This window comes from Bacillus rossius, chromosome 3 (genome assembly GCF_032445375.1).
Source record: "Bacillus rossius redtenbacheri isolate Brsri chromosome 3, Brsri_v3, whole genome shotgun sequence".
NCBI classification, from domain to species: domain Eukaryota; kingdom Metazoa; phylum Arthropoda; class Insecta; order Phasmatodea; family Bacillidae; genus Bacillus; species Bacillus rossius.
This window is the reverse complement of record NC_086332.1, coordinates 12,487,627-12,509,442: the sequence shown is the minus strand read 5'-3', so window position 1 is coordinate 12,509,442 and position 21,816 is coordinate 12,487,627. Positions and strand designations below refer to the sequence as shown.

Below are 21,816 nucleotides of genomic sequence, written 5' to 3'. Positions count from 1 at the left end.
CGAAAAGGACTTGTACAGACCAATGAACTCTGTTGGAGATTCACGTGAACACTGTCGCAAATCGGTCATCGTTGAACATATTACACTGTTCCGGCACAAATACCGAGGGAGAACTGAGCCCCGTGTACGGAGAAGACGGAGGAAGTGTCCACACGCTACGGCAAGTCTGTGCAGGTCGACTAAACGGCGCGGACACAAATGATCTTGGCCACAGTTTTCCTTCTCCGTGTTCCGTCTCCGCGCAGTTCACAAAAACTGTCTACACGCTACGTCTTGTCTACAACGATGTGACCTGCGTAAGTAAATCGTTGCCGAAAACGTTGCGTGTGGCCCGGCCTTAAGAGTGAAAGGACGTGTTTTGACTCTCTGAGGTGTTCAGGGGATAAACGCGTTGCGTGGAGATCTGCTCAGGCTCTCGCCGTGTGGAAAGTGATGCCTGTCACGCGGACGTTCGTCACGGTATTCCGACTGAAGTAGTTTCACATGAAATGTTCTTGTGGTTGAACGGTTTCGTAATTTGCAGCTCTAGAATGGTGAAACTATACAGGGCGAGTCTGAGCTCGACCGACAACCTTCGTCTGCAGTTTAATCACGATTAAAATTATTTGGAAATCTCTATACGACTTAAGGTGTAATGTGCTTCCCAAGGTTGGTGCATGCCTTTTGAAGTTGGGGCTTAAAAACATTTTTTATTGTCATAAAGTATTTAAGATGGAACACTGGGCGTCTTGATTATGTTTAATTAAATGAAGTTCTACAACCAACGCGCATTTTGTGGCTGGAGAAAAAATTATTTAATTGAAATAATTGGGAGTAAAACCCTTCGTTTTCCACATATTTTTGTGACTTGTTACTATCCCCAATTATTTCAAGGAAATGATTTTTCTGCTGCCACAAAATGCGAGGTGGTTGTAGAACTTTCATTCAATTAAACATAATCCATACGCTTAGTGATCCATCTTTAATATTTTCTATATTATTTACAGTACAATGTTGTTAAGCCTCAACTTCTAAGATGTATACCAGGCTTAAAAACACTTCAGTCAAACTTCAGTTCGAGTCGTGATGTGCCTGAGACCCGTCCTGTTTATTTGACTTCTATAAAACCTACATCATCTTCGTTACCTCCACTACAAGCCTTAAATCTCCCGTATTTAATAAGCATGCATTAAAATCCGAATAAGTGATGGTGAAATACTGTTCACGGAACATTGTTTTAACAGCAACTGCAGTTAGGTATATCAGTGCCTTCCCCGAGTGTCATTTTGCGTGGATGATAAAACTCTCTGAAAAATCCATCGACAATCACTGCCTAATTCGTGAAAACTATCAATAAACCGTTAAAATTAAGTCCTATGAATCTGAATCTGTAGAATTTCATTGATTCAATTTAGCAGTTTTCACTGTTGTAATTTGTGCGTTCTTCCAGATTGACTTGATGTAATCCAGTTTCACCTGTCATGCTGCTACATTTGCGATAGGATAGTAGATACATAAATATATAGTAGCTCCCAAATTAAGGAACTTAAGAAACCCCCATATGTGTTATGTGGCCATCAAAGTTTAAAATATGATTCAAAAAAGAGATGGCCAAAACTTTAAAGTACATTGTCATGTTTAACAGTATATCCGGAATGAAATGCTATCACGAAAGTATTTCATTTCAGACAGAAAAATGTAGTGTGGTAGATGACAAACACGTTATGAAGCAAGCGTATGTCAGAAACATCTTAACGCTTAATTCAAGTGTAAAGTTAAAATCCATATATACATATATGTATTGTTTTAGTCACGGTACGTAAATTTGGGAAGTCAGCTTTAAGCCCAACAGTCGTACCTCGACTAATATCGAACTTGTGTTTTGTGAACGACCGCCGAATACACCAGCCACCCATACAAAGAATTTGTGTACTAGCTAGTGCCATAATCGGGACAATACTATTTAAATTCTATTTTTTTAATTTACAGTGTAAACAAAAATAAAATGATTCATAGTAGTATTGGAAAAGAAAACTAAATCTTGTTCACACCTGCATATTTTTCAATAATGGTATAAATTTTCATTACTTTTATTACAAAATTTTACTTTCCGCCGAAAATAATAAGCACGCAAACGTTTATTATATTATTTGGGCTCCTGAGTCGGGAATTGTGAATCTTCTCTTTCTCCAGTTCAACTCGAGGGGAAAAGAAAAATGCTGTGACACAGGCGCGAAGCCTGAAGCGCGTGCAGGTCGATTGACTGGATAATCGATTATCCGGTTCATCGAGCACGGGTCGCGCGACTTGTGGTTTTAATAACCGCCAATCTCGCGCCGTGGCTCTGCGGCTCTCTTAATTACAGGACGCGGGCCGGAGTTTTGTAGTGTAAACACGGTCAGTTTTTGCCGCAGTTCGTCCGAAACGATTTTGCCGTCTTAGGGTAACGTCCAATTTTATTATTCATGGAAAATATGTTTTTGTGTTTGTGAACAGTGCGTTACATACGAGCTAGTGCCTCTACCGCTCGCTCGTCGCCTGACCTTGAAAAGTAAGGCCGAATGGTAATGACGTAGCTTATGGCTTTTTGCACATATGTTAAAAGACTGCCATCAATGGTTAACGCTCTTCTACCGTTCTTGTTGTGAAAATAACAGACAAAATTGATTCGCAATATTTGAATATTTTGCTGCTAGTAGTTAATAATTTTTTTAAGCAATGTTTGTGTTTGAGAAAAAAATTTCCTAGTTTCGTAACCATTTCTATAAGATATTTTCGGTGTTTTATGTTGTATGTGGTATTCTACACCGTTAAAAAAGTTAGCCTTAAATTTACCAAGAATACTGTTTAACAAGTTATACAGGGATATTATTACATTTACGGGTATTGGTTTTACTTAAGTTGATCATGAACTCATAATCTACTTGGAATGCTAACAAAATTTTCGAAAACCTATCTGGTCTCAGTAGAAACACTTTTTATTCCCACGTGCCTTTACCATGTTTACAATCGCACACAAAACTTAGAAGTCGGAATATGGCGTGTTTTTTTTTTTCTAAGATGATAGTCATCTGGAATCGCAAATTGCATATTTTACTGAGCAATATTTCGAAAAAGAGTTCGTACAAGCAATTCATATGCGGTACTTAGCTGTAAAAACCAATGAAATACAGTTTTAGTAAGTGACTGCAATGCTATTAGTTAGACAAAAAAATTAAATAGCAGATAACGTGTAACTTACGTATATCAGGCGACAAAATTGGCTATAGAAACGAAAATGCAATGCTTGCACCTTATGATTTACGAGTAGTCACCGCCACTCATTTGGGCTTATTCCTTACATAATGTGTAGCAAAATATGTCATAAAAACGTGGGTCATATTCCCAATATTTACAGAGTAGTTCGTGGCATTAGAGGAAGGACGAATGCGATGATCTATTCAAGGCTAATGCAGCGATGCATCATCAGACAGTATTGTTAACATTTTAGTATCACACTTGCGTGTGACAAACTTATAAAATATGTTCCCGTCTATTTCCACACACTTGGTTCACACGGTCATGTTCTCCACATGTTGCTCTACGTGGGCTGACTTATTGCTGTAGCGACATGCGCTATACGTGTTTGTGCAGTCCTTTGGTAAAATATGTCCTTCATCCATCCCCATACGCAATATGCGTTCATTGTAAGGAATTTACAATTTGTCGGATTAATACTTCAATATTAGAAGTAGGACCCATATTTCTTAGACATATTTTGCTCAAAATTATGTAAGGAAAAAGCTCTGTGAGTGGCGGTAACTTATAGTGAATTAATCGGTTAGTGGAACATCCGAAGAAGTAGTCCTGGGCAAAAAAAAATTATGGCATGAAATACAAAAACTCACAAGCCTTAAGAGTAGTTGAGGCTTGAGGCTGTTTGTGATTTCAAGTCAAGGGTGCATTTGTGTTAGTGAGGCGAAATGATAAGTGCGACGCTCGCTGGTGCTTCTAGCGCGGTATCGCCTCTAAGCGCAAGGCGCGCAGTCTTCTCGTCGTGCATAGAGCAGCTATAAGATAGGAGTGGTAAACATAATATTATATGGTAAAGAATTTTTAATAAAGGTGCAATGCAAGTTCCTCGAGTGTTTAGAGAATCTCTATCGGCAGTTTCATGGCTAAAACATTTTCTGGAAACGCACGTTTTGGCAATTTTCATTCTACAAAAAAATTGTTTAAAATAAAAATACTGAAACAGAAATACTCATTCGCTCTCAGCGTACTGTTAAATGCTTTTCATAAGACACCGCTAGGATATCTTAGCAATTTTCAAATAGCGTGTTTTTTTTTCTGAAGCCCTGCGTACATTATGTATGCCCATGTAGGCGAAGCCAGTAATACACTGTTTGATGTTTCCTGTCACTAGGTATGTGTAAATGTCCGAAGCCTCACTTCCAAACTGGTGAAGCGCAGCGGACGATATCTGGTCGCGCAGCTTTGCTCAAGCACGGGTGTAATTTCGTTTTGGACCTCGCTGTACCTCGAGAACGTGAAGTACAGTCGCGAGCAGCTTTAGCGCGACGCAGCCTCGAGAGGAAGTTGGCAGGCTACGTGACGCTAGTGTAGCCGTTGCAACACACTTGCAGTAGAAGAAAAAGATACGGGCCGTAACAATCGTGCGGACGGTATCGCGGAGCAAACATAGGAAGTGTTATTATCTTTGAAAGATTTGTGCAATGGTAGTGCATGACTTGATGTAAGCTTTTGGACATACGCCATTGCTAAAGTACACGTATGTATGTAGAAGAAAACTACAAAAAACACAAAAGACAAAAACACAAATTAAGCAAAAAAATTGCTGTTGTCAACAGGATAAAAACACCACATAATATTCCATAACAGAAATATGGTCACAAACAAAGAAAAACAAAGAAAATGGACTAACAGAACGAAAAAAAAAAAAACCACAAATGATGACAGCACAAAAATATTGAACCCAAAAAAAATTCAGTGCAACAGTTGAAACGAGACAAAAACACAGCAAAACGAAAAGACGAAACAAACACAATAGTTTTCAAAAAAAAAAAAAAAAACAAGAGAAGAGCGAGCCTAGCATGCACGACGTGACGTCACTAGCTTGCTTGCTACGCGATAGATGAGCGGGGCGAATGCTTGCAGTTACAATGGCTGTCTAGTCGGCCACCTGGAAGACACGCCGGGAGAGGTGGCGCAACAGTAAAAAACGGTGGATTCTTCTTTCGGAACCCGAGTTCGAATACCAGTACATCCATCCTGGTTTAGTTTTCCTATAATTTCCCGAAATTCCCTCTCCCAATTTTCCCCTGTCTCGTGTAGTGTTTACCCGTTTCTGATGACCTCATTGTCGACTAAGACAGAAATCACAACAAAAAAATAAACACAGCTAATCGATCCACTAGTAATGATCTTAAACTGTATTAAAGTTACGAAAGAAACACAAACTTCGAATAGCTCAGAATATGGAATTTGTTACGGTATGCCTTTCGACGCTTTGCACGTTCATTGACATGCACGGGTAATTGCTGGGAATTAGTTTAATGGGTTGCGGGAATCGCCAAAACTCTCCTTGTTTTATACTTTTACTTCCCTCAAAATTCTAAGTTGGGTACGTCCCTGCCGCCTTGAGGCTTAGCAACAATTTGCTGTGTAATATAGTAGAGACCTATAGCAATAGAACGGTGTGGTTGTAGCAACTTTACAACTTCCTGCAACAAGAAAGCCTAGTTACTGTTAGGTTGCAGAAGGGGGCACACCACAACGCCGAAATACCACAACGCCCAAATGCCAAATTGACCACAACGCCGACAGCTAGAAAACTGCTGTGTACCACAAGCCGAATTACCACAACGCCGAAATACACTAACGCCGAAAAATGTCATTGCATAACTGCCACAAAGGTTAGGTTAGGCTAGGATAGGCTAGGTTAGGTTATATTACACTATGGTTAGGTTAGGTAAGGTAAGGTTTGATTGTGGTATTTCGGCATTAAGGTACATTTAAGAAACACGCACAAATTCATTCAGTTGTTATTTCGGCGTTGTGGTACACAGCAGTTTTCTAGCTGTCGGCGTTGTGGTCAATTTTGACATTCGGCGTTAAGGTATTTCGGCGTTGTGGTAACGACCCGTTGCAGAAGTCATGGAAGCGAACGAAGCCTGCGATTGTTCTCGAAGGAGCGCACTTGGCCGAGGCGCCGGCCTGTTGTGCAGTGGAAGAGCGCGCCTCGCACGGCTTACCCAATCCACGTGGGCAGGCCGGTTCCCCGCCCCCTCGCTCGCCGCCGGAGCTGGAAACATCGACCGTGCGTGGTGTGCTTGCACTGGCGGACCTGCAGACATCGACCCTTCTCGGCTCCTGCACGGTCCGCTGTATCTTGGAGATTCACATATTCTTCCATTTATTAACAATTTGAATTAACTATTTAAAAATTGGCCTTAAATAACAGCATAGTTATAAAAAACAATTGGTTGTCTGTAAAGTCAGTTTACGGACGATCGGTTTACGGACGATAGTTTAACGTGATGTCATAACTTAACATTGATGAAATGATTGCATACTTTTACATTTATCACTATTTTGTATGGATACAAAGACGGAGTGAAATGAAATCTACAATTTAATTGATAAATTTACTTTTGTTTGCACTCATTAATTCAAATATGTTTATTACTTTAACGAAGCGATTATTTTAACTATAACTTTTATACATGTTTGCTATTTAACTTCTTCCAATCTGTGTTATTCTGTTAAGGATAGGACGATGATAGGAAAAGTAGGAAACGAATGGGAGTGTTTCAAGTTTAATATGCCTCGAAAAAGTCAAATCGACGGTTGTTTCAATCGATTGGAAAAGAGATAGATGCGGCGCAAGCGTACAATGAGCGTAACGGGACAATGTGTGTAACGGGACAATGAGTCATCCTTTTTTGTGCCTGCAGCTGGCGTTCATCTATTTATTAGACGTTGTCACGTCAAAAAGATTAATATGTAATCACCTGATAAATTTATGCCACTGTAATTGCACTAGTACCATAACACTTGTTTAAGAATTCTGTATGCCATAATGAGCCTTAATTTTTAATATTTTGTATGATAGTATTTTACGAAAGGATGTGCCAATAAATTAGATAAATAATTCAAAGTTTAATGTAAAGTAAAAAAAAAGTGTAACCAATATTAACTTCCTCAAATATAATGGAAATATTTATTCCCCCCCCCCCCCCGGCCCCTTTATCACCATCACTGTCACATTAGCCACTCTCAAATTAGACTGGTCAGGTATCATGTCTATATACGAGAAGCCTTGAAATATTGTGGTGACTAATAATAATTAAACGTTTCAAGGTGGAATATGTAGCTGATTCAAATATTAAATTTTTTTTTCTTTATGTCAGTACTGATTTTTATCGCTCACAAAAACTGCGGAAGAATGTCAATTACCGGCTGCTTGCTTTCGAAGTTTGACACACATCATACATACTTTCGTATGCAACCAGTACCCACAAAAATACCAATTAAAAATTATGGGCGAAGTGAGATATTTCTACGTGGCTGTAAACATGCTTCTGACAGTTAAACTACGGCGCTTGTAGTGAACAAGCAATATCATTTGACAAATAATATTGTTGTAAAAGTTTTTTTTTGTCAAGAGCAGGCTATCCGAAATATAGTCCAGCACACAACTGTATATGAATGTTCTGTTTACACAGTTGTTTGTTGAATGAGATAAGCGGTCTAGTGGGAGTACGATAAGAAGGTTATTGAAGATGTCTAGACTTAACAACAGGACATATTGAACCGTTTTTCCACCCCTCAAAATTTTCTTCATCTCACGTCTTCGTATAATAATCAACTATACTACGAGACGTGCAATAGAATCATATCGTTTTAAGTTGACGTTGCCGAAACATGATGAAAGCTGAAAAACCTAACCATGATTAATTCACTTATTCCAGGTTCATACCGTCACTTAACGTCTTCAATATAATAGCACTTACATCTAGTGTACAGTTTGAAACTTTAATAATACACTATAAAGAAACTAGCATTTGTAAATGATGCAGCTACAGCACATACCAATGGGAAGTTATTTAGAGAAGGCTTATACTAGTGTACGGCAAGAAACTGTATTGGCGTGCAAATCTAGATATATTTAAAATTAACTCAAGACAGTGATAAAATTAAACATGATTTTCCTACAGTCTATCTCCATTCCTTTAAGTTGTAAATTCTTTCGCTATAATTGCATTCACACATCATTAGAAAAAACTATCAGCTATATCGTTAATATTTGTGGTGGTGAGGGATGCCGAATGCTTTGAGAGGTAATTTGTGTTTTACGAGTTAACCTATTAAATGGAATAAAAATATTTTAAGTTAGTAAATTCTGTGATTAAGGCAGTAGACACACATGAAACATCATTGGTAACAATATGTACAGGGCTAAAGACTACACACACAGGATGATTGACGGGAAGTTACCGCCACCTACTGGGCTTAGACCTGTCATCAATTGCAGCAAATCGTGTGTGTCAATGCCAGTAACACATATAGACAGAGTAAGGACTACACAAACGCGCATCATGTGCGCTGCTACATGGGAAGCCTTTTTTTCACAGACAAGAGAGCCAAACGCCCGATCGTGCATCTTCGATTTTTTTTTGTTCATTAGAAATAAACTAGCTGCCCGACCCGGCTTCGCACGGCTATACTAATGGAAAAAAATTAAGCCACATCGCCCATTTACAGTAATGGTAAATAAATAAAAAATCAGTGAAGATTTATTACAATGCAGTATAATGTAACGGAGAGAAAATGATGGTTTCCCGACTCGTGCACGCAACGTACAACTGATGTACCCGTACTTCGCTACGGCAGTCTACAGGCAGATCACTCTTGCGCCGCTCATTATACATGCCCCTCCTTGTGGGTACGCCACTGCCGCGCGATGCCCGTTGCCATGGAGACGCAGAAGGCATGAACAATGCAAAATCCTGTTCTCATGCAGACAAAGTACCCACTGCCTGGTTTTAACCACCCATGGGATCTAATTTTCGGAAAATGTCATCCTGCGTAACATAAGGAACATTACTGTGAAGTTTCAAGTCTGTAAAATATAATTATATACTTGGAAAAAAGGGCAATTAAAAAACAAATTCAACACAGAGAGAGGGAAAAAAACAATAGTTTAGGTTTGCGATTTAAAGTGATAAAAAGTATTTAAATACTAATTGAACTCTTATGAGGGTACTGATTGCTTCGTTGTTAATATCACACAGGTGTTTTTTACTTGTATGGGAAAATTAAGAATGATAAGGCATCTAGTGCGTTGCAACAATGTTAATAGGCAATATGAAATAAACTTCTAGCGCCTGCGGCATTGTCAACACACACTTTGTACGTGTACTGCATGTTGTATCTAGCCCCCTCCAACGCATTTGATTCTAAATTGGACTTTTAGTAAGGATCCCTAATGTTATTGATAATATAATATAGCCTATAGCCTTCCTCGATAAATGTACTATCCAACACTGAAAGAATTTTTTCAAATCGGACCAGTGGTTCCTGAGATTAGCGCGTTCAAACAAACAAACAAACAAACAAACAAACTCTTCAGCTTTATAATATTAGTATAGATATGGCGGTGTTGATAAAAGGATACTAATGGTCAATTAGGTTAGGTTAGCTACATTACAAATACTTTAAAACATTGTGGACGGTTTGGTTAGGATAGCTACATTAAATATACGGAAAAAAAACATGAACTTCGGGTAACTTCGAGTAACTTCGGGTAACTTCGGGTAACTTCGGGTTGTGGCTCCCTCGTCTGTGAAAAGAAGGCTTCCCCTCGCCCGAGCGTCTCGGGACACCTCCCTGACGCGTGTATCCGGCGCTGTGGGCGCGCTCGGGCACGAGGGGCGGTGCCCACTCTCACGTGGTCCCGCCGCCCGCGGAGGCGGGGCGAGGTTCAGGGTCGACACGTGCGCGCCGTGCAGCAGCTGGCACGGGGTGTCCACGTCCCGGCAGGTCGGGGGACATCGCGGAGAAATGTTACGCTCCGGAGTCATTACCCAGACTGTGCATTTTCACGTGACGTCTAATAAATCGATGAACGCCGGCTGCACGCACGAAAAAGGATGACTCATTGTCCCGTTACGCTCATTGTACGCTTGCGCCGCATCTCTCTCTCTCTTCCACTCGATTGGAACAACCATCGATTTGACTTTTTCGAGGCACATTTAAACTTGAAACACCCCCATTAGTTTCCTACTTTTCCTATCATCGTCCTATCCTTAACAGAATAACACAGATTGGAAGACGTTAAATAGCAAACATGTATAAAAGTTATAGTTAAAATAATCTCTTCGTAAAGTAATAAACATATTTGAATTAATGAGTGCAAATAAAATTAAATTTATCAATTAAATTGTAGATTTAATTTCACCCCTTCTTTGTATCCATACAAAATAGTGATAATTAAATAAAAATGATTCAATTTTATCCATAAAAGTATACAATCATTTCATCAATGTTTTGTTATGACGTTGTCACGTTAAACTATCGTCCGTAAACCTACTTTATAGACAACCAATTTTTTATATGGTGTTTTAAATGTTATGTGCAAGCTTCTGTTTGAATTAGGCCAACTATGTGTATTGCGAAAGCTGGATTTTATTTATTTCAGAAAATTGTAATACCTATATGTAAAATTATAAATTATAATTCTTCAGGAAAATTTGTAATTTTGGCCATACAAAGTCAGGGATTTTTTTTACGGGTAATTGTGGCCACCTTCCATTCGAATCATTTGGTTATGACAAACTCGTCTGCAAAATTCTTGACTAGCAACACCATGTTCCGGAGTCGTCCTCGTCGGCACAGACATCTTGGAATCGACTCGCCGGTCTTTGTTAATATAGACCCTACTGAATATGATGTGTTGACAACTAAAAACAATTTTATTTAGTGAACAGTGCGATTTTGCTTTCGCTGCTAAGTTTTTCTATGTTCAAGCTATGGCATTATTTTTCTTGCCCGCACAAAACATTTTGTGGGATCTGTATTGGCGAGATATGTCGTGACGCCTCACAAAAAACCGGTTTTCCGCGAAGTTGTTGTTTATAACTCCACAACAATTCTACCTTAGCGCATGGCCTCATACCTGCACTGTTAGAAATTACAGTAGTTTAGGGACTTTTCAACGAAGAATTTAACTCAAATAAGCTAAGAGTCCTTTATAATTTAAAATAACACTTGGGCAAAATAAGTTTTCCTGCTGTAGACTTGACCAGTTTTTAATGTTGTTATACACCCAGAATATTCGTTTGGATTCATGTTCAAAGAAAGTGAACTCAGTGTCCGTAAATTTACGAGGATATGCCGTAAAAGTACTAAGATCCCTGGATAATTTGTAACCAGCGTTCTTCGTGAATTGAAGGTGGAAAATTTTAATAGTGTAGGTGACCTGGGTTCGTTTCCAGGTGGGCTCTAACCCGCGAACCTTCGCGCAGGCGAGGAACGTGGCGGACGTTGCCTTGAGCCGGTGGGTTACATTACGATTACGATTTCCATGTCTTCCGTCAGTGCCCCATTCTCATGTAATGGCACCTCATCGCCTGTGATGCCCCCGATGTCAAGACGTCCAAGCCCTGCGGCAGTCATGTATCCTGTCGTGCACGTGTACCTAGGGTGGTATTTATATTCACGTCTTGAGCAATTCCTTCGTCAAGAAATTCTTATATGCATTCTTATTTAACATTTGTATGCCATAGAGGTTGCTTGAGATGATCTCAAGTGATCGCAAACAAGACAATCTTGATGAAGACCATCTTATGATAGTCCCATATTTCTTATTTCTGAGAGGGCATTCTCCGGTCTCATAGTCTTTGCTTGAGAACACCATCGAAGAAGCATGTTTCATAGTCGCTGAGACAGTGCTTAAGAACACGAATAAGATCGTCTTTGCCAAGACCACTGCAGGCATGTCTCAAGCAATTGCTTGTTCTGATCGCAATGTAGAAAATGGCGGATTCTCGTGAACCTCGTATTTTTAAACTTAAATAAATCCTGTATGAAGTGCTGAAACAATTTTATATGTAGTTTAAATGAGTTTAGTGTTTGTTTGTGACCAGTGGTTACATTTTCAAGTGCTAAACAGACACGTTTATTTTCATATCGATCATAGAACGAGTACAATGGATGTGGAAAACGATGCGTTTAATGATGGTTGATGGTACATATCACAATCAGAAAATTTAATTCTACATTCGTGACACCCAGAATACATTAAAAATAATTTAAGAAAAAGTAGCACTACATTATTAATATACAATAATTTTCCATAAATATTTGTCAGAGGTTTGGTAGTGTAATGGTTAGGGAGCTGGGTTTCAATCCTGGAAATTGTACGAATGTGGTTCCAATCCGGGCACTGACAATACTTTTTTTTATAGTTAATGAAAAATGCAAATATAGCTTTAAGATAAATTTTATTACATTAATTTTTTAAAATCTAATTGTTATAATATATTTAAATACATAGCTCAGTTTATTGATTTTGTTAATTCATACGCAGTAGGCTTTGACACATACTGTAGTCTATATATTTTACTTATAATACGATTAAATTATAGAATCAAAAGTAACTTGAACAAGAAAAATTAACCTATTAGGTATATGAGGGAATTAATGTCTTATATTATTGATGAACAAACAAATACTTTATAAAGGGTTTTACAAAATTTGAAGTTCCTTACTATGTACCCTTATCAGATTCGTTCAAACTTATTGTTATAATTCTAAACATAAATTTTTTCTTACTTAAATTAAAAAATTTCTTTTACCGTGTAGTTAAATCTGATATTTTTTATTAAACTAACATTTACTGTACATTATCCTGAAGCTGAAGCAGTGACATTTTCTAAAAAAAGAAAAAGAAAAAAAGGGTTTTCACTGCCTGAAGTATTTTTTGATAATTCTGTAAAGACAAGTAGCTTTTAAACAAGTAGTAATTCAGTATTAACAGTTCTGAAGATGCTAACTTAATTTTATTATTTTTTAAAAGGGTAGGTATTATTAAATCGTTAGATACATAATTTCTTAATGTCAAACTTACACAGGAAAGACAAAAGTCTATAAAGTTCTTAATTTCATTCATCTGAAGTGACACAAGTTGAGATGCACTAGAAGGTGTGCATATTTGTGGTCGCAAAACATAATTTTTCCAAGAGTGATTCAAGAGTATTAAAACAATAAACGAATTCCTCACATCAACGTACAAACGCACTTCGAATGTAGTGATATATACTCACTTAATCTTGTTACTATAAATAGCCTCAAATTCTGGGATTTCAGTGCTTGGTGTGAATAGTACCAGAATATTTAAGGAAACAGTTCAATCGGCAAAGTTCGTGTATGCTCGTGTCTTTTCGGCTGTCTCAAGTAAGTGCTTCGTCAAGCCGTAAGTACGTCAAACAAGCTGTTGCTTGAGCATGCAGTCTTCATGAAGCTCGTCTTGTTCGCGGACTATGAAACATGGAGATTGAAATCGCTGCCTTGAGAAACAAGACCATCTTCGTCAAGACGGTCTCAAGACATTGCTCAAGATGCGACTATAAATACCAGCCCTACCGGCAGAAAACGGAAGACAACTATTTTCATACTTTAATTCCTTTTCGACTGAAAATAAAAATTAAGGGAGCTGAATAGGAAACGAATTGCACCATTTTGGTTTTAACAGTTTTTTTTTTGCTAAAACCTTTTCTAATATTTAATTGTAAAAAATTTGCGTCGTTAAAGTATATTATAAAAATAGTCGATTTACTGAAGTTACTAGTGACTGGTTGCTACAAATATCCCCCCCCCCCCCCTATTTTGGAAGTTAAAGGTGTTTGGTATTTAATTCACTTTTTTTTGGAAATAAATACAACCGAAATAATACTGTCAAAGAATATCTGAATCTTTTTACGTATTCTTTGTCTTAAGGAAAGCAAATTTTCAATACTGAACATTAAAAAATTGTGATAGCATTAAAACAGATATGGTTGTTAGAATCCTTTCCCTCTCCTTAACGAGAATTCAAAAGTGTTTGAATGAGCAGTAATGAGGATATTATAATCCGTAGGTCGTAGGTACGTCATAGGGATATAGGTAGATTCTGGATCCTACTGTTGAGTAGCTCATTCTTGCTCAGCAATCGATCTAAAGTAGCATGCACGTTAGTCCTACAAGTTCCTTGTCTTGACGTCTGATTTTTTAAAAATGTTGAAATTGTCTTGTTGGATTTATATGTTGTACTGAGGATAGGCATTTAGCTATAAACGTGTGTGTTCATGTGTGTGTGTGTGTGTGTGTGTGTGACACAACTGTTGTGACCTCGCGTGGCTCGTACTACAAACTCTATTATTCGTTATCGATTGTAATAACTGCAAAAGGTAAAATGGCATTTGAACGTGTGTAGTTACTTCATCTCCCCCCTCCAGAGCTCCAATGATACGCACAACCCGGGGCGGCGAGGGATGTTTGTAGAAGCGTTACCTTTCAGGGTGGTAGTAGTCGCACGTCCGGTGACGCGGGAGTGGTCGGGTCCGGGAAGGGGGGGGGGAAGAGAGTGTTTCTTGATCCGTGTCTGGGGGCGTCTGGGGGCGTCTGGGGGCTAGACCCGTCGGCGCTGCGATGGGGCGGCGCCTGGACGCCCCAATCGATAGTGCACGCGCGCCCCGCCCCGCCTTGCCCGCGCGCCGGTCCGGCCGACGTCGTGTCGCGCGCACGCATGGACGCGTCCCCCTTACCCTCCTCTTACCCTCTTCGGGGTCACTAGGGACGGCGAGGGGCGATCTCGTGTGGCTGGAGCGTTGCCGGGAGGAACCCCCGCCCCTTACCCCCCCCCCCAAACGTCCGACACGTTTCCCCCTCTCGCTAAAAACCAGGTTCTTGTTGGTGGGAGACGAGTAAATCTCATTACTAGGGGGAAGTGATGTTTTCGCGACAAAAGTCCTCGAAGTAGCTTTGACGCTAAAGCGGCACGCTTGTCTGGCGAATTCTGCATGGGTTCTATCCCAACAACCCGGCTCCACTCATATTTTATAAGCTTCTGGTCGGCACCCGAATGGTTTTGGCACCGATTGTAATGGCGAAACTCCCGTCGTCTTAATAGTTTGTGGAAGACCGTGTGGTGTTTTAACCCTTCTACATTTCTCGCAAAAACAAAATTGTCCTTTATTACTAGTTGTCTCGGTGCTTGTCTCTTCGCACGGCCAGCCTGCCGGTGGTACAGCTGGTGACGTGTCGTGTGATCAGCATCATGAAATGACTCTTCTACCGGATGCCTCGATCCAGTGTATCTTCCTTGGTTGTAATAGGTTGCACATTAGTCAGTGGTGTTTGGAATCACCTAAAAACACTACCAGCCTTTGCCAGAATTGTTCGTTGATGATGTGACACTTACTCTGAATACTCGAGTGTTATTTTAGGCATTGCAAGTTTACCAACACTTCATGTTCGCGTGGAAAAGGTCGTGGTCTCGGAGCTCTGCGATGGTGCGTCAGACACCGAGCCACCTCGCTGGTGCGGATCCCTGAACAACGAGACGTGGAAAAGTACCAGTCGTGGGAAAGGAAATTGCCCGCTTGTCCTCGATACTTCGCCTCCACACGACTGGCGAGTTGCCCGGCTGTTCCACGCGAGAAGCCTAAGATGTCCATCAAGTTCTGTCCCTGCCCGAACACGCCCTCGGGATTTGTTTTATTTTTGCGCAGGAAAAATGAATTGAAATATTAAAAGTGGTCGGTTAGGTTAGCTACATTAAAACACTTTAAAAAACAATGGACGGTTAGTTACGTTAGTATAGCTACATTAAAATAAACATATATATAAACCCGAGGTTGGCCGAAGGTGAATATTCGGGCGTGTTCGGGCAGGGACAGAACTTGATGTACATCTTAGGCTTCCCGCTGTTGAACGCCAGGCCTTCTCACACCGCACCCGCCGTAATTTTTGACTCAAGTTGAATTTTTTGCTGTGAAGAATTTCAGTTTACCATGTGCCCTTCAGACCAAACGCGCTTCATATGCAAACGAAAATGTCGGTGTTTATTGGGTTGCTGTTGCGATGAAAGTTGTTAAATTTCTTAGAAATGTCCGTAACCCCCCCTACCCCTCCTGTACACTGTTAAAAATATTTTATACTTTTTTTTACAAGAATAGTCCTTAGAAACTCAGTTGCCGACGAAGGCAGAGTTTTGTACCATTTGCAATTTTACATAGCTCTTCCTTGCAGTTTTACAAGTGATATTGTTGGTAACTTGGGTTTCCAAATATTTTTCTTGTATAGAGTATAAAAAAAATTACAATGTGTAATAAATACAGCTTGAAATCGCTAATAAAGATAGTGGGAAATTTTTTTCCCTTTTTACATCGTACAACTGAGAGGTTCAAGTAGGGGAGACCGGGGCTAGTTGGCACACTTTTTAATAAAACATTTATATAATTTTTTCAATGTTGTTAATGTGAAATTTTTTTATGGCAGTTCAAGTATCTACATTTCAGCAATATATTTGAGCCACAACAATCGCAGTTTGAAAGTCATAAAATGGTTTATTTAATAATGAACTGTCCCACTGCTTGTGTGCCAACTTGCCCCTGGAACGGGGTAAGATGGCACACACGTAGGGGCATGTTGGCACACATTACAAAATTGAGCATATATGTGTATATATGTGCCTATATGTATAGGCTACATATATCTACATATATACAGGGATATATAGAATAATTTTACAACTAATTACTTTTTTGCATGTATCTTTATTTTATTTCATTACTAAATTTTATCGATTGCCTTCAAGTTTTTTTAACAGATATCACAAATTTATGGAAATACAATCATAGATAATATTACGAATGTGTTGCTTATTTAAGCTAAATATATAACATACATTAGCGCGCATATATATATAAGTATACATATATATATATATATATATATATATATATCCAATTTCCGTATTTTTTAATGCTAATAATACAAAATCTTAAAATCTTAGCAATTTTACCTACAGTATTTTTCTCTGTATAGCCTATCATACAGTAAAATGTTAATAGAATGCCAATTCTGATCATGAAAATATTTATACTAAATTTTAACTGGTTGATCCAACATGAGCCAAAGTCTTCTAACATTTCTTACAGTTGTGGCACAAAAATTGCACGCTATTATCCGAACAATCTTCGTGGGCCCACATTTTGCAACCGACGCACTGCACCCACTGTTCACCGGGCCGGCTTTTGGAATATGGTCCTAAACAAAGAAGACATAATGTATCCTCCCTACTGGCTCTGCTGTTTGCTGTGTTGACACATATGTTTTTCTTTTTCTTGCATAACATTTTCACCTTAGACTTGCGTGGATTCTGAACTGTATCTTTCGAACTTCCAAACAAGTTTTTCTTAGCTCCTTTCTTCTTATCAATATCTGATTTCTTTTTAGCTAATTCATTTCTTATTGGAGTATCTGTCAACACTTCACTCTTCCTTTTCCTATTATTTACCCGGTTATTTTTCCTTGGACCAGCTTTGGGAAATGGTCTCACCATTTCTGGGCTTATGTTGCACGTAGAATCAACTACAATTTCCTTATCTTGTGATGCGATTTCGTGTAAGCCCCTGCTCGTTACGTCCATTGACGTTTCCTGATCAGCTTCTTCCTCAGTTTGTTGTACAATCAGCATATTTGAAGGGCCTGCTTCCATGATTACAGGTTCATTTGGTCTACATTGAACAGTGTTGTCTGAATTAGGCAATTCTCCACTGTCAACATCATTTTCGTCAGGTGCTGGGCGGTCTGTTACGTAACAACCAAGATAATCTGTATCATTAAAGACATCAGGGTTGAAAGGTGATACCCCACTTACTCTGAAACCAGATAAAATATTTCTCGGCGTAACCGCACTAGAAAAAGCAGCATTTACAACTTCAGGTATGTCATAAATAGTCATTGTTTTCCCAGGATGGTTCACCAGCCAAGAATCACAGGCACTGTTCACAAATTTCTTTAAAGGGCCAAATACACTCCGGTCTAATGGTTGCAGTTTATGGCTGCAGTGTGGAGGGAAAGAAAGGACAGTGACCCCCTTATCTTTAAGGTAGTCCAATGCTTCAATTGAAAGATGTGAGTCGTGATTGTCAAGTAGCAACAGACATGGGTTTTCTTTGGAACACTTAACATTTGTTACGAAGTGATGTGCAAATTTGACGAAATTTGCTTCCTTCATCCAGCCGGTAGCATTTGCATCTCCAGAACTACCTATAGGCGCTCCTTTCAGAAAATATTCACGAAAATTGACGCGAGGGAAAACAAAATATGGTGGCACATGATTTCCTGTCGCAGATACTGCAACAGCTACAGTAACTAGAGTTCCTCTTTCGGCAGAAGTAATTTTACCTACTTGCTTAAAACCTTTCCGTGCAACTACTCTGTCTGGTCTTTGCACTGTAGTGATACCAGTCTCGTCCATGTTCCACACATCTCCAGGCCCAATTTTCAATCTATCCATAACGTCTTTCAAATTGTCGAAAAATGCTTTCACATTAGTGCGATTGAAACACGTAGCCCTTGAAAGACTGGTCGCTTCAGGTGTTCTTATAGAAAGTGTAGGATGCCGTTTTAAAAATGCAGAAAACCAATCCGCACCTGCCATTTCACAGTCAGCCCAAGAAGAAGGAAACCTTACCTTAAGTCTCACTGCATATTCAAATGCGAATTTCCTGACTTCCTTTGGTGACAATCCATAATAAATATCAGCTGCTTTCTTCAAATAATCAGCAAACTCATTCTCTTGTTCGTTTGTAAAAACCTGAAAAAAACAACCACAAGCCATTAAGCATCTTTAAATTCCTAATTGATATATTTATTCAGGTCGACAACATAACATTTTTTTTAAAAAGCCCTTACCTGTCTCAGTTTCTTGTAGCCAATTGTAAGAGGTGGGGTATCTTGTGGAGCAATAAGTTTTTCTTCAGTTACTTTGCTACAATATCGAGCCAAAGAGCGAAATGGAATTCCAAAATCCTTTGCTACGCTTCTGATGGACTTCCCTTCGAGTTTAACTTTCTTTACTGCTGTTAAAACAACGTCTTGGGAAGTCTGGCATCTATTACTTGTTCTTTTGTAGGTGCGCATGTTGAAGCCTAAAATAAAAAATGATATCCAATTAATAAAACTATAATATTTTGTTGTCTTTCCTACTTGTAATAATGTATGTAATGGTTTGAATTTCTAAAAAATATGCTATTTCATTCCAGTGCTAGCTTATACCTTTTACTCATAACAATGCGTTTCGTTTTGGAAGATCTAGAATCGCGAGAAAGTGTCCGGGGCATGTTGGCACATGTGCCAACATGCCCCGCCATCTATGTGCCAACTAGCCCCACAGCAACTTTTAAAACTTACTTGAGTGAACGAAAGAATTGGAATATATTTACATTATTTTAGTAATTGCTTCTTAAAACTAGCTCGTTATAATGTTATACACAAATATTGTTTTAAAAATATATAATTTATTATAAAAGTTATATCCAAGTCTTTGTAAGACAAAATTTTTACTCACCAAACGTAGAAGTAAAGAAAATGGTCTCCTGTTTGTAATAGTGAAGACTCGCGGCGGAAAACAACAGGATCTAGGGACCTGGTCTGTGTGATCCTACATACAAGAGCGTTATGCTATCTGTCGGTAATTATTCGAACTATTAGCACTGTGCCAACTTACCCCTGTAGCCAACTAGCCCCGGTCTCCCCTACTATAAAATTGTAATAAAATTATTTATCTGTGAAAATTTTGTATATAAACTAAGTAAAATCGTTTCAAAGGGAATTTTCTTCGCGCGGCAGTATTATTGTGTGTCTTTTTGCTCAATTACTTTTCTGTAGTTTATACAAAAAAAATGGTTACTAACCATAATAACCTGCTAAGCCGGTTCAAACGCAGCTTCCAGTTGAATGCAGGCAACTCCAGAGTACGCTGTACTTCATTGCTCGTTGTTGACGGCGAAAAGAGGACTACCCCTGCGGTCTGAGCGACAAGCAACCCGCTGCGCGTGTGTGTAAGCTCGCTGCGCGCAGGGGCAGACACAAAACTTTATGTTTAGGAAGTGATCAACTAGTGGGGCCAATTGCTCTTCATCATAGTATATTTTACGCTCCGAACCTAATAATACATACAGATTTATTTTAATATTTTTATACCGCCGAATATAGTTACACAATTAGTAATGTGAAGTTTTATTGCGTTGATTTTTAATGAATACGAAATTGCAGTTAGCTTACAATGAATGATGTGTGTTATGGGTAGTTCGAAGTAACCGTTTCGTGTTATTCCACGTTGGTTTGTTCCAATTGTATTAGTTTAACAGTTAGCATATAACTTAGTTTCAGTATACATATCATTAATAGTTCCCTAAGGCTCGGTCGCACACGGCATGTTATAATTTTCGTGACAATACTTTGCTCTGAAGGCCATCTCTGTAGATACTTCTTTTGCGTGTGTTTGGCGCGCAAATTATCTCTAGAATCATACTTAATGTTATTTATGAGCTGTGAAACGTCATGCAAGTGATCATAATTATTATGAAACTTGCGTGAATTAGACCGCTCTTAAACTTGTATTCCAAGCCAAAAAAAAAAAAAAAAGAGGTTTTAGGTGTTGAACATGTTACACCTGTACCATAACAGTATTCCTAGTGCACGATAGGTAGAGACCTGCAAAATTCGCGGTTTCGATGGCCTTCAGGATAGACTGCACATACCCCTGTACACTCTGGCAAATAACGCAAGTTCATTGGCTGCCGACTTGTGAGTCGTCTTAGCTGGTTTGTCTGTGATTCGATCCTTCTTTGGGTGTAGGGTTTATAACTGGTTGAGATTCGTCCAGATGAAAAGTAAGCCAATAGCAAAATTATCTAAGAGGTGTGTGTGTTTGAATTCTAGCCTATCACCGAATGAATCCGCGAATTTTGCAGGTCTCTAGCAATTATAATTAGAGTACCGGAAATTTCGCGGATTCCTCTGGCCTCAGGATAGAATTCCAAGTTATAGGTGTGCTGGACCCATGTTAACTTTCCCATTGGTTGATTTCGTAGCGAGAACATTTTTATCCTTGTTATTTGGCACTGCCTGATTCGCTTACTTCTCTCCTAGCTGGACATCGTTGGCTCACGGTCGTAGAGGGGCGCGTCCAGATAACTGCGGCCCAATCATGAACACAGTGCGACAGTGTGGAGGTTTGCATTCTAGCTTGCGACTAAATGAATGCGCGAAAATTCCGTGGCTCTAATTAAATAATATTTAAATATATTTAAATAATATTTAATTTAATGTTTGTAATGATGATAAAACCAATTGGACCCAGTGTTTAAAACCACTCGATTGAAATGATAAAATAAAATAACCACGCATAAAATTAATTTTGTGCTTTCATAAAAGCAGACCTGAGTGCCTCCTTTTAAGTTTTTTTATTTTTATTTTAGGAACTCACTTTATTCATGCAATAAAAATACAAAAACAAAAAAATATTTTTTCATACTGTAAAAAATATGTGTTATCAAAGATTTTGCCCAATTAAAACATAACAATACATACTTAGGTTTTTACAGATATCACACGAAGTACAAAAAAATATCTTAAAATCGGTTATAAAATTTGTATTAACATTTGTAATAAACATAAAGATAGTGAATTATTAAATTAAATATTAAAATATTAAAAAAAAACTAAATGAAACAGTTTCTTGTTGTTACACACAACACATTATTTCATTGCTCCCATACA

At 38.7% G+C, this 21,816-nt stretch overlaps 2 protein-coding genes across 4 annotated transcripts in view; one reads left to right on the top strand and one right to left on the bottom strand.

The window, feature by feature from the left end:
- The window catches only part of LOC134530240 (kinesin-like protein KIF21A), a 167,053-nt gene that overhangs the window by 86,673 nt on the left and 58,564 nt on the right, over positions 1–21,816 (top strand). The window lies entirely within an intron of this gene.
- LOC134530239 (uncharacterized) lies at positions 17,004–19,794 on the bottom strand. The gene is made up of 2 exons (XM_063364914.1): positions 18,946–19,794; positions 17,004–18,847 (listed from the first exon to the last, which is right to left on the bottom strand). Exons 1-2 carry the CDS (start codon positions 19,171–19,173, stop codon positions 17,168–17,170), a joined length of 1,908 nt encoding a protein of 635 aa, XP_063220984.1. The 5' UTR covers positions 19,174–19,794; the 3' UTR covers positions 17,004–17,167.

Coding starts and splice junctions, on each gene's coding strand:
- LOC134530239 (XM_063364914.1), bottom strand. CDS start 19,173: ATGCGCACCTACAAAAGAACAAGTAATAGATGCCAGACTTCCCAAGAC. Junction 18,848..18,945: donor GCTACAAGAAACTGAGACAG/GTAAGGGCTTTT, acceptor TGTTTTTTTCAG/GTTTTTACAAACGAACAAGA.